Raw genomic sequence first — 12,850 nt, 5'->3', positions numbered from 1 at the left:
AAGCTCACAGTCTGGTGAGTGGGCTGAGCCCTGGGCAAGGGGGAGACTACAGGGGTCTATGCTGGTGCTAAGGCAGAACTTGGACTTTACACCCCTGCTGAGAACGAGGAGGTAGGCTAGAGTAGCAGTGGCCCAGGTAGGGGAGGGGCACAGGCTCATCAGAGCTAACAACTACAACACACAAAGCCTGCTGATTAGCAAGTTGGTCTGGGGTCATCTAAGGACCAGGGAACAGGCCAGGTGAGTAAAGAACCTGATCCTCCTTAAATCATACCATCTGGGACTTCTTAAGCTTGGGATACTGCAGCCTGGAAACAGTGCCCCACTTTAAGGAGCTAAAAGTCTAATAAAAGAAAGGTAAGATGAGGAGACAGAGAAAGGTGAGGACCATAGAATGTGTCTTCAGTAACAATGAAAACTGAGGGGCACCGTCAGAGGAAGATATCAACATCAGGGCCCCTATATCTAAAGCTTCCAAGAAAAATATGAATTGGTCTCAGGCCATAGAGGTGCTCAAAAAGGACTTTGAAGATAAAGTTAGAGAGGTAGAGGAAAAAATGGAAAGAGAAATGAGGGGGATGCAGGAAAGACATGAGAAAAAAGTCAACAGCTTGAAAACTCAAATTGGCCAAATTGAAAAGGAAATACAAAAGCTCTCTGATGAAAATAATTACCTAAGAACGAGGATTGAACAAGTGGAAGCCAGTGACTTTATAAGACACCAAGACACAATAAAGCAAATCCAAATGAATAAAAAATAGAAGGTAATGTGAAATATCTTCTGGGAAAAACTGCTGACCTGGAAAATAGGTCCAGGAGAGATAATTTGAAAATTATTGGTCTATCTGAAAACCATGATCAAGGAAAGAGCTTAGACATCATCTTCCAAGATATTCTCAAGGAAAATTGCCCTGAAATTCTAGAAGAAGAAGCTAAAATAGAAATTGAAAGAATCCACCGATAACCTCCAGAAAGAGATCCCAAAAGGAAAACTCCTAGGAATATTACAGCCAAATTCCAGAGCTCTCAGGTCAAGGAGAAAATATTGCAAGCTGCCAAAAAGAAAGAATTCAAGTACTGTGGAGCCCCAGTCACGATAGCACAAGACCTAGCAGCTTCTACATTAAAGGACTGGAGGGCATGGAATATGATATTCCAGAGGGCAAAGGAATTGGGATTACAACCAAGAATAACCTACCCAGCAAAACTCATCATAATCTTTCAGAGGAAAAAATGGGACTTTAATGAAAAAAGAAGACTTTCAGATATTTGTGATGAAAAGACCTGAACAGAATGGCAAATTTGACTTTCAAATATAAGACCCTCAAGAACCATAAAAAATTGGAGCTGGGAGACATACCTGGGGTCGTACTGTGGGCAACTGTCTTGTGTCTGAGGCCAGGTTTTGGCTGGGATCCCCCTGGGTCCAGGGGTGATGCTTTGTCCACTGTGTCACTTAGCTAGGTGATGACATCTTTAGGGTTAAATTGAGGGGTGAAGGGAATTCACTGGGGGAGAGGGGAGGGCAGAAGTGAAATCCTACAGGAAAGAAACAGGAAAAGGCTTATGGAGTGGAGGAAGAGATGGGAGAGGAGCAGGGCAGTAAATGAATTTTACACTCCTCAGAAAAGGTTCAAAGATCTTAAACTCATCAGAGCTGCCCCAAGGAGGGACTAACTGACACACCCAACTGGGTGGAGTAATCTACTTAATCTGGGCAGTATGTGAGCCAAACACTCATCAGAATTGGCTCAAAGACCTCAATGTCATTAGAATTGGCTCAAGGAGGGAATAATGTACACACTCAATTGGGTGGAGTAATCTCTCTAACCCTGCAGGAAAATAGAAGGGAAAGGGGATAAAGAGAGAGGGGCAAAAGAAGGAAGGGCAGAGTGGGGGAGGGGACAGACAGAAGCAAATCCCTTTTGAAGAGTGATAGGATGAAAGAAGAGGGATAATAGAATAAATATCATGGGGAAGGGAATAGGATGGAAGGGAAACAGTTAACAATAGTAATCATGAAAAAGAGAAAAGGGGGGGAATTGTACAAAAAATATTTATAGCAACTCTTGGTGCAGGCTAAGAATTGAGAATCAAGGGAATGTCCATCAATTGATGACTGATGTAAAAAGCTGTGCTATATGATTGTAGTGGAATGGTCTTGTGCTACAGGAAATGACAAACAGGATGATCCCCGAAAAACCTTGAAAGACTAATGAACATTGATGTATAGTGAAGTGAGAAGAGCTGGGAGGACATTGTGCATAGTGACAGCCGTATTGTTTAATGAGCAATTGTGAATGACTTAACTATTCTCAGCAATGCAATGATCCAAGACAATCCCAAAGAACTAATGAGGAAGCTTATTATATACCCCTATAGAAAGAACTGATAAAAAGAACACTTGTGAATTATACATATATAACCTGCTTGCAATCATGTGGAGGGGGGAGGACAGGGAGGGAGTGAGGGAGAAAAACTTGGAACTCCAAATCTTATGAAAAATAAATGTTAAAAAGTACCCTTACATGTAACTAGAAAATAAAATAAATGTTTGTTGCTGAAAAAAAAAAAAAGCTTCCACATTCAGTTTGCTGGGGCAGTTCATGGTTGAAGCAGACTTGTGGTGGAGGACTTGAGGAAGAACCAGACCAGGCTGGAACTGTAGGCTAGATAGAACTTTTCTCAACTTTCTGAACTCCACGTGTGCTTTTACTAATACCTAGTATGCTTTAATAAATGTTTAATGCCCAAAGACTGGTGCTAAAGCTTCTAATTTAAGGCGACCACACATTTAGATTTTAAACATCACAGTTGGGGGCATCTGGGTGGCAAAGTCCATAGAGCACCAGCCCTGGATTCAGGAAGACCTGAGTTCAAATCCAGCTTCAGACATTTGCCACTTACTAGCTGTGTGACCCTGGGGAAGTCACTTAACCCACATTGCCCTGCAAAAAAAACAAAAAACAAAACAAAAACAAAACAAAAACATCACAGTTGGCGACCACAAAGGGATTGCTGAATCCCTAAACATACTGATCTTCATGTTGGATAAGAAAGATTATGTTTGTATGTTTCTTCTATTTTCATTGATTTTATGTGCCTGTCCCTTTAAATTTTCAATTGGGTTTCTTCTACTTCCTAAGCACATAAGGACCTGCTAAGTACTTGCTTTTCTCTAACTTTAGTCTGGTTAATCAGACAAACAGGAGATAAGATCATATTACTGCTTAATTTTTTTGGATTTTCAATTTTGATTTATCTTTACCTGCTTTTGTCTTTAATTAATAACTTTATAAAGCATTTGTGTTATGAAAGAACCAACAGAGAAAATAAAGGGTTTAAAGAAAAACAAGAGAAACTTAAGCTGATTAAAAATGTACAAGACAATTATCATATTTCAAGAACCTGCTTCTACTGCCATAGACAGAGATATATTTTACAGAAGTCCAGAAGTAGACAGCAAGATATTAATATGAGATCTAGAGATTTTAGATATCGAAATCAAAAATGCTCTAAATTCACTCAGAAAAATAATGTCAGTTCAAATGTTACATAAGGGTTTCCTTTGTACATTTTTAAATTAATAGTATGAGTTTATTTTCATAGAGATTTTCATTCTTTTTAAGATTGTGTTTTAAGCCAGTTTGAGTTACATTGTCTTTTATTCTTCCATGCGTATCTTGTTCTATTCATCTGTCTCTCTATTTTTGAACCAATGAAAGATGCTTTTGATGTCATAATAAAATATTAATTCTGGGAGCATTGTGCCCCCATATTCTAATAAAAAAGAAAGGGCTTTGAAAGCTTCAGGGGGCTCCAGAAAAGGGAGTCATTATTACTACTCTCAGGCTAGTCATTTGACAATAACCATGCAGGCAGTCCATCACAGGGCTCAGACTCTGCTAGCAGGGTGTATGACATTAGGGGGACTTCTACCATGATCCATGCTTTAAGGCAGGGCTGAGCTGAAGAGATCTCTTCCTAATCTCAGCACTCAACCAAACCAGTTAAGGCAGCTATCAGAAAGCCAGATCTCCTGCTGTCCAAATTAAAATCAAATTCTTGTCTCTGTTGAGAAGTGACCCAAATGGCCAGAATTAGCAGGCTCTTAAGACTGCCCAGAAATTAGGGCAGCTAGGTGGTGCAGTGGATAGAGCACTGGCCCTGGAGTCAGGAGGACCTGAGTTCAGATCCAGCCTCAGACACTTAACATTTACTGGCTGTGTGACCCTGGGCAAGTCACTTAACTCCAATTGCCTCACTAAAAACAAACAAAAAGACTGCCCAGACATGAGGGCAGAGCCAAGATGGCAGTGTAGCAGAAGTATATCAAGGTCCCCCCCAAAACTTCTCCAAACAGATCTGGAAAAAATCAGACCAAACTCCAAACAGGTAATCCAAGAGTAAAACATCACAGTGAGTCACTTTTCTAGCTCCAATTAGCATTAGGAAACAGAGAGGTTTGCAGACACTGGAGATGGACCTGAATACACCAAGGGAAACATTCCAGTTTCCAGGGACTGAAAGAGGATGCACTGGGGCAAGATGAGGTCCCAGACCCATACCAAGACATGGGGACTACATAAGAGTTCAGGAATTGGTGCCAAAGGGGAGTTTTAACACCCTGCACCAGTTTCAGGTGGTTCAGACCCTTAGAAGCAGAGTATGGTCTCAGTTCTAGCTTTTACCCCATTTTGAAGACTGCAGAGGAATGATGAGGCCAGGAATCCCAAACCAAAGAGAAGCCTCCAGTTCTGTCACCCTGAGCCAGCTGAGCTTCCCTGCTGAATTACAGTGGTCAAGCCTAGCAGTATCTACTTTAGCTCAGACCTAAACCCAAGTCAGAAACTTGCAGACCTCAGACAAAGGGTGAAGTGATCACATTTTGCCCCACATCGAGCCCCTTTGGGAGCACTGAAAAGTCACAGGTCCCCAGTCTGAGCTGTCACTGAGATCCTGGAATAATGCAATATTCAATATCCCAAGAAAGCAGCAACAGGACCAGCCCAGACCTTCCCTCCAGAAGTGCCACAGAGCTAGATTGGTCCTAGCATAATCAGAAAACAGACTAAAAGAAGGAGAAAACACTAAAGGATCCCACCACTAAAAGCTCTTATGGTGACAAGGAAGTTCAAGACAATCCCAAAAGAAGAGGACGGCTCCAAATTATCTACAAGCAAAGCCTCAAAGAAAAGCACAATTTTGTGCCTAAAGGCACGAATTCAACCAGAATTTCTGGAAGAGATAAAAAGAGAGGTTTTTAAACAAAGAGCTAAATTTTCTTAATAAAGCAAATGAAATATCACTAGAAGAAAAAAACTAGAAAAGAAATGAGAGGTACAAAAAAAAGAAACAGAACAGGTTGGCACAAGGGGTTGGCAAAAATCTTGCTCAAACAATAAACTCAGTGAAAATTAGAATGGATAAAATGAAAAGGGAGGAATTACTACAAGAGGGAGGGTAGATTCAAGGAGGACTTAGTTGTAGGGAAAACAAACTCTAAAGATGTCCAAAATATTGATAGCTCTATTTGAGGTAGCAAATAATTGAAGTCTGAAGGGCTGTCCATTCATCAGAGAGCAGCTGAATATAAGAGGATATGAAAATGGTATAAAAATATGAGTACATGAAGATGATAGAATCTTACTGTGCTGTAAGAAATGATAGCTTCAGAGGAAACCTTGGAAGACTTGTCTGAACAATGCAGAGGGAAGTGGGCAGAACTGGGAGAACAATTTATAGAATGACAACACCGTAAAGATAAAGAATTTTGAAAGACTTGGGAAATCTGATCAACACAATGATGAGCCATGATTCTAAAGGACTAATAAGGTTGCTCATCTCCTGATAGAGAAGTGAAGGGCTCAGAGGGCACAACGAGGTGTGCGTGTGTGCACATGTATAATGTGGGTCCACATGTACATGTGTGTTGTGTGACTTTTTTTTTCTCTTTGACGTGGCCAGTGTAGAAATGTGGGTTTGCTTGACTATACATGTTTGTAATAGATGATTTGTTTTTCTTTCATTTTCAATTGGGGAATTAGAGAAATAAGGAGAAAGAGATTTTTTCTGACTGAGAAAAGTAAAATTTAATTTAAAAAAGAAAAAGCCACAAAGGTAATGAAGAAGCACCAAGGAAACAATGAATGCAACCAAACCCAAGCCTACATGACACCCCAGTCCCAGCCCCAAACACTGTGAGGTTTGCTTAGCAGCCTGATGATCAGAGAGGGCTGTGGCTGTGATCCCAAGGGCATTTTCATGTTCATCATATGTATTTTCCTCTAAAAGTCAACAAAAAATTTGAATATTAACAGGAAAAAGGGTCATTTAAATTCAGTTTAATTTTTTTAAATCGATCTAAGCTCTATGTTATAAGAAAGGATGCCAATATAAAGCACTCATCCATCCTCCACTCAGCTGCCAAAGTGATCTGCCTTACATACCTTTGCGACCATGTTCCCACACTTCCCCATAAATCCCAGCAGCTTCTTAACACCTCTAGGGTCAAATATATGCTCCTCTGCATGGCACTGGACATCCTTCAAAACTTTGCCCCAACTTGCCATTCGAATGTTCTATTTGCCTACCATTCCCTCACTATATGGTCCAGCCCAAATGGCCTTCTTCCTGTTCTGATCTCCCACCTCTAGGCCCTTCCACTAACTGGTCCCCCTGCCTGGAATGCTTTCTCTCTTCACCTCCTGTCTTTTACAATTCCTGCTTCCTTCTCAGTCAGCTCAGGTACTACCATCTGCATGATGCCATTCCTGGTCCCTCAGAGGGGTGTGGAATGCTTTATCTTCATTTTTTCCCTTTTCTCCATATAGATCATAATGCCACCAATGTACCAGCAAAGCCTTCCCCATGTCTAGATCTGCTTCTCCACCTCCTTTTTGAGCAAGCCAACAAGAGATACCGGTCTTTGGCTCCCACTCCTCCAGTCCCATTAGGTACCCCTAGCGCACCAAACTGGGACAGTGGCTCCATCCATAGAAGCTTCAACAAGGAGCCTGGCTCCAGCCTGGGCTAGCATGGACCTTCAAGAAAGCCCACAGCCAGCACTGCCCTCAAACTATACTCTGAGAGCAGGAAAGCTCTACCCAAGCCCTTGCTACTCTCAGTGGGGAGCAACCACAAACAAGCAATGGCTTGTGATGGATTCAGGCAATCAACAGGAAAACCCAGTATCACAAGAGCACTGACTGACACCCCCCCCCCAAGGCAATGTGGGAGTGTGCAAAGGGGGCCCAGCAAATGCTCCTGGGCAGGGCAGACATAAGCTTCTCCCCTGCTGATCCACTGTGATCATGGGACATCTGGGTGGGGATGGGGCACCTTCTTGATTGGGAGCCATCAACTCTGTGGTCTTATAGATGGCCCCAGGCTCCTGCTGGTTCACTGTCTCCTGACAGTCTGACTGCACTGCTGTGTACTCGGACTCTTGCTCCAGCCCAGAATATGTTGTGCCATGGTCCTTGTAACCTGGCTCAGCCTCATAAGATGCAACATCCTGGGGAAAGGCAAAGGAAAGCTCCTTTGGAATCTTTCTCATTATTATCAATGATAGCATCATCAGTTTTTTCCTCCTGACAATCTTGGTAGTGTAATGATTGGAATGATGCCACCTACTGGAGACTTGCTGTGGGAAAGCTCCACCATGAGGAAAATGCCTCAGAGGCATTGTGGCTTTTCCTTGGCGTCAGGAAATGACGTTTGCTCATGGGGGCTGTCTATCAAGGCTACCAGCCAATCAACTTGAGGAGCCTCCTATGGTCTGGGAGGAGACAGGAAGGAGGAAAGGGAGCCCACACGGAGAGCTCTGGGGCTTTTTGGGTTCCTGACTTGATGGTGGTGGCGGCAGAGGACTTCACAGGAAATTGGAGGAAAGATAGGAATGCCAGGCTGTTGGAATTCTGTTCTTGATCTTTTTCTTTCTATTTTCCAATAAACCCTTAAAAACCTAAACTCGTTTTATCAGTGATTTTAGTCAGTTTCCCCCAAAACTGGGGGAACAGATCAGAATCCACATTTAGAATCTTAAATTACAAAGTAGGTAAAGAGCTATTATCATCTCCCAAATAAGGAAACTGAAGCAGACAGGTTAAGTGACTCAGTCTAGGTCACACAGCTAAGGACATGTCATAGGTAGGATTTGAACTCAAGTCTTCCTAATTTGACCTGGCTGGACTCTTGCAAAACAGGAAGCATGAAACAATACCCCAATACCCAGGCCTGGAGAAAAGGGTATGAAGAGCCCCCCAACCCCTGGCCCTGTGGAGCATGCCTGCATGTTCCCTGTGCTGGCTGAAAGGCAGAGACGCAGCCACGTATTTGTCAATGTCAAATAAAGTAAGGCAACATCATCTGACCCGCAGAGATCGCCACAGGGAACGGCCACCCAGCCCTGCTATGGGGTGCTAGTCCCAGAGCTTCCAGGCCTTCCTTAGGGAGAGCAGCTAAAGCCACAGACACATCATCCTGTTGTTTGTCCCTATCCCCAACTAATGCCTGAGGTGACACTGGGGAGAATAAGCAGAGAAAACGGAGGCAGCAGCAAATCTTCAAGCTCAGGGTCTTGCTCATGTGGGTTGAGATTGGGGGGGTGAGGAGTGGGCAGGAAGATTTAGAGTCCATCCCTTCCAGCACCAGGCCAGCAATTGATCACAGAAGAGTTGGCGATCACAGGGGGCCAGTGACTGATCACAGAGGGGCCAGCTCTCCAGAGCAGAGCTGTGCCCTGACCTCACAGACAGGGCTGGTGGGTGGCCTCTCCTCGGTTGGCTGCTGCGGACTGGGAGGAGGAGATGGAGTTTGCTTCTTGGTTCTGAGTTGTTCCTGCAATTCACAAACAAGGTTTGTCAGAATGCCATCCCCCGGGCCCCCCGAAGGCCAAGCTCAGGATCCCAGCTTTAAGGCAGATCCTTCCTATGCCTCAGGTCAAGGACGACCCCAAATAAGGACAGAAAACACCACTGTGGGGTTGAAGCTGAGGAGAAGGACTAGATGTGTGAGTGTCTTTGAAGAACTGAGGTGGATCCCCCAACACACACCCCCAAGCTAGTCTTAACCTTCTACTCCTGAAGCCGGTGACCTGTGGCAAGGGGTGGCAACCAGGGAAAGGGGAAGCAGCTCATGCTGGGACTTAAAGGAGCTTCCCAGGAGGACAGGATCAACTGGGCACGGCTGACAGCCCCAGGCCACAGGGGCATTGGTGTGTTTATGAGAAGGATGGTCACACCGCTCAACTGGGCACAGGCAAGGAGACCCTTGGGAGAAAGGGCAGGGACACCAGGGCAGCAGCCGACCCTCCAAAGAGGGACAAGGAAGGGTGGCTAGGGATGTTCCCAAGGCTTCGGGCCCCCTCTTCTTTCTACCTAAAGGAGGAGGTCCTCTTGTCCCTATGAGACACAGGGCATGTCACCCAAAGTGCCCCTCTGCCATCAGCACTCAGTGCTGCAGGTGGTCTGCAGAGAGGGGCAGGGGATCCCTAGGTGGGCCTGGCTGGTTTCCTACCTCTGGCATTGCCACCTGGTGGGGGGGCATGGAAAATTCTGGGCAGATTGCAGAAAAGGAAACATGCACCAGCTAGGAAGAAGAGCCAGGTGTATAACCAGACAACCAAGGCCTGGAAAAGCACCTCTGTCCAGTCCACAACACAAGGGTAACAGGAAAAACAATACCCAGCCTGGAGCTGCCAGCCAGGTCAGCCTGATCACAGATCATGGATCACAGTCAAGTCAGCCCTGCTCCTCCCCTGGGACCAATGAGGGAAACCCTGGGTCTCCAGCTGCTGGGGTCTTACCAGCTGGATTAGCAGGTGCATCTTACAGGAAGAAGAAAGCCACATGGAATGTTTTGAGATTAGCTCAGCAGCAGCTGCTGCTTTTAACCCTCCCTAATGAGACCCAGGCTCCAAGTTAGATAGATGCCTGCTTCCCAGGCAGTCCAGTAAATTCTATTCATTCCCTAGGACATTAGGGTAGTCCATGAGCAGGGTCCCCAGCAATCCATGAAGTATGCCAGAGTGGCATCACCTGCTACCTGGCAGGGCCCTTTCTGGACCTTGGCTTCCCCATATGTGAAATAAAGAGGCTGGACTAGATGACCACTATTGTCCCTCCCAGCCTTCAGATTTTCTAACTCCATCCAATTTCCTGGAAGCCAGTGTAGTTCAGTGGAAAGGGCCTTGGGCCTGGGAGTCAGAGGACTGACCACAGGTTCAAACACCAGCTCTGACCCCATACTCAGTATCCCCAAAGGACAGCATGAGACCATGCTGTCTCAGTGCATGAGTGCTTTCCTCTCTCTGGACCTGAGTTTCCATATCTAGAAAATGGGTGGGTGTGCATTTTAGGCTCGGGGGTCTCCATGACCCCTTCCATGACACCCTCCAATCAAAATGACCTTCATAAAGCACTTTAAAATCTACCAAAAACTTCACAACAGGACGGGAGAGACAGGAGGAGGGAGGCGAGAGAGAGAGAGAGAGACAGACAGGATCTCCCCTTTAATCTCAGCAATAGCCACTGTGGCCATCATGGTCCCTGGTTTAATGCTAAGGAAGCTGCATCTGAGAAGAGTAAAGGAACTTGCTCAGGGTCACCCAGAAAATGTCACAGGCAGATTTGAACCCAGGCCTTTTGCACCTCCAAGTTCTGCATTCTAGCCACTAAATCATATTGCCAGCTCCACATGCATCTGCTAAATCTAGATTGGTGTTTGATCGCAGCTGGAAGCTTTTCAACTGAAAAGGCCAAGTGTGGGGTGAGTCTAAAACACAGGACCAAGAGGGTTCCCTCACCCTCCACTTACCCCTCCCCTCCCAGCAGAGATGGCCACTGACCTCCAGCTTCCTGCGGGCCTCCTCCTGCTCCTCCTTCTCCCGGGCCATTCTCTTGGCTCTCTCTGCCTCTGCCTTCCTCTGATCTTCTTCTTCCCTGTGTTTGATCAGGTTCTCAATGGTACCTTGGACTTTGCTCTTTTTGATGTTCGCTAGAGAGGAAAACAAAGTCTATTTTTATTTCGTACATAGAAAAGGACACACACACACACACACACACACACACACACAGGGTACATAACTGTTGGCACACTGCCCCATAAAACTGTGACCCCCTTGAGAACAGGGATATTTTTTGGTGGGACCTTTTTTGGGTTCCTAGTGCCTGGCACATAGTAGGTACTAAATAAAGGCAGATCTGATCTAATGAGCCCAAGGCTCCCCATGCTAACAAAGGGAGCCTCTCTTCCTTTGGGCACCATCTGTGCAAGGCTGTGCTACAAGTGGCTGTCTGGGAAGGCAAGGAGGAGCTCGTGGCTGCACAGCGACTGTGCCTTGCTAAGATTCATCCTGCGCCAGTTTCTCCTGGTACTTAAACCCCACAGAAGATGGGTCCTGCCTCTTGGTTTGGACTCTGAATTTATCTCCGAAACCACTCTTATAATCTGAAAATCCACATATGACAGCGGAGAGAACAATCAAGAGAGGAAAACACACTTTTAGTTACAGAGACACTGCTCAGACAAAGAGAGACCTTGTCTACAGTCTGTACCTTAAGGGTAAAGTGGAATGAAGGTAGGAAGCCCCATTCTCTGGAAACTCAGAACATGGTTGCTCTATATGGGGTCAAAGTTACAGGGGAAAAAGAAACAGTCCAAATCCCCATCTTACCCAAGAGGAAACTGAGGCAGAGAAGTAATTTCACATAGGTTTGTTTAAGTCTGCCTTCAGAGCTACATTTCTAATGTTTCTCCCCACTAAGTACTTCTGTGTGTATATGAAAGACACGTACACATCACTCACTCACTCACACATACACACACACACACACACACACACATTGTAAGTTGTATATACAGTGATAAAACCAAACATGTTAATGTTCAGTGAACTAAGAGTTCTCTTCTGGAAATGACATTAGGGGGACTTCTACCATGATCCATGCTTCAAGGCAGGGCTGAGCTGAAGAGATCTCTTCCTAATCTCAGCACTCAACCAAACCAGTTAAGGCAGCTATCAGAAAGCCAGATCTCCTGCTGTCCAAATTAAAATGAAATTCTTGTCTCTGTTGAGAAGTGACCCAAATGGCCAGAATTAGCAGGCTCTTAAGACTGCCCAGAATTTGGGGCAGCTAGGAAGTGCAGTGGATAGAGCACCAGCCCTGGAGTCAGGAGGACCTGAGTTCAAATCCGGCCTCAGACACTTAACACCTACTAGCTGTGTGACCCTGGGCAAGTCACTTAACCCCAATTGCCTCACTTAAAAAAAAAAAAAAAAGACTGCCCAGACATGAGGGCAGAGCCAAGATGGCAGTGTAGCAGAAGGACATTAAGGTCCCCCCCAAAACTGCTCCAAACAGATCTGGGAAAAAAACAGACCAAACTCCAAACAGGTAATCCAAGAGTAAGTGAGTCGCTTTTCTAGCTCCAATTAGCATTAGGAAAGAGAGAGGTTTGCAGACACTGGAGATGGACCTGAATACACCAAGGGAAACATTACAGTTCCCAGGGACTGAAAGAGGATGGACTGGGGCAAGATGAGGTCCCAGACCCAAACCAAGACATGGGGACTACATAAGAGTTCAGGAATTGGTGCCAAAGGGAAGTTTTATCACCCTGTATCAGTTTCAGGTGGTTCAGACCCTAAAAAGTAGCATACGGTCTCAGTTCTAGCTTTTACCCCATTTTGAAGGCTGCAGAGGAATGATGAGGCCAGGAATCCCAAACTAAAGAGAAGCCTCCAGTTCTGTCACTCTGAGCCAACTGAGCTTCCCTGCTGAATTACAGTGGTCAAGCCCAGCAGTATCTACTTTAGCTCAGACCTAAACCCAAGTCAGAAACTTGC

The 12,850-nt window shown here is 45.2% G+C and overlaps 1 protein-coding gene across 1 annotated transcript in view; it reads right to left on the bottom strand.

Annotated features, from left to right (window-relative positions):
* Positions 1-12,850, bottom strand: part of LOC122731821 (butyrophilin-like protein 1) — a 64,246-nt gene that overhangs the window by 2,456 nt on the left and 48,940 nt on the right. The window contains exons 10-12 of the mRNA XM_043972090.1: positions 10,850-10,999; positions 8,749-8,841; positions 7,342-7,516 (exon numbers count right to left, since the gene is read on the bottom strand). Coding sequence (XP_043828025.1) covers positions 7,342-7,516; positions 8,749-8,841; positions 10,850-10,999 — 418 coding nt within the window. The remainder of the gene's footprint in view (positions 1-7,341; positions 7,517-8,748; positions 8,842-10,849; positions 11,000-12,850) is intronic.

Source organism: Dromiciops gliroides, chromosome 6, assembly GCF_019393635.1.
Source record: "Dromiciops gliroides isolate mDroGli1 chromosome 6, mDroGli1.pri, whole genome shotgun sequence".
Taxonomy (NCBI): domain Eukaryota; kingdom Metazoa; phylum Chordata; class Mammalia; order Microbiotheria; family Microbiotheriidae; genus Dromiciops; species Dromiciops gliroides.
Note: the sequence above shows the minus strand (reverse complement) of the source record. Positions and strands in the feature narration are given on the sequence as shown.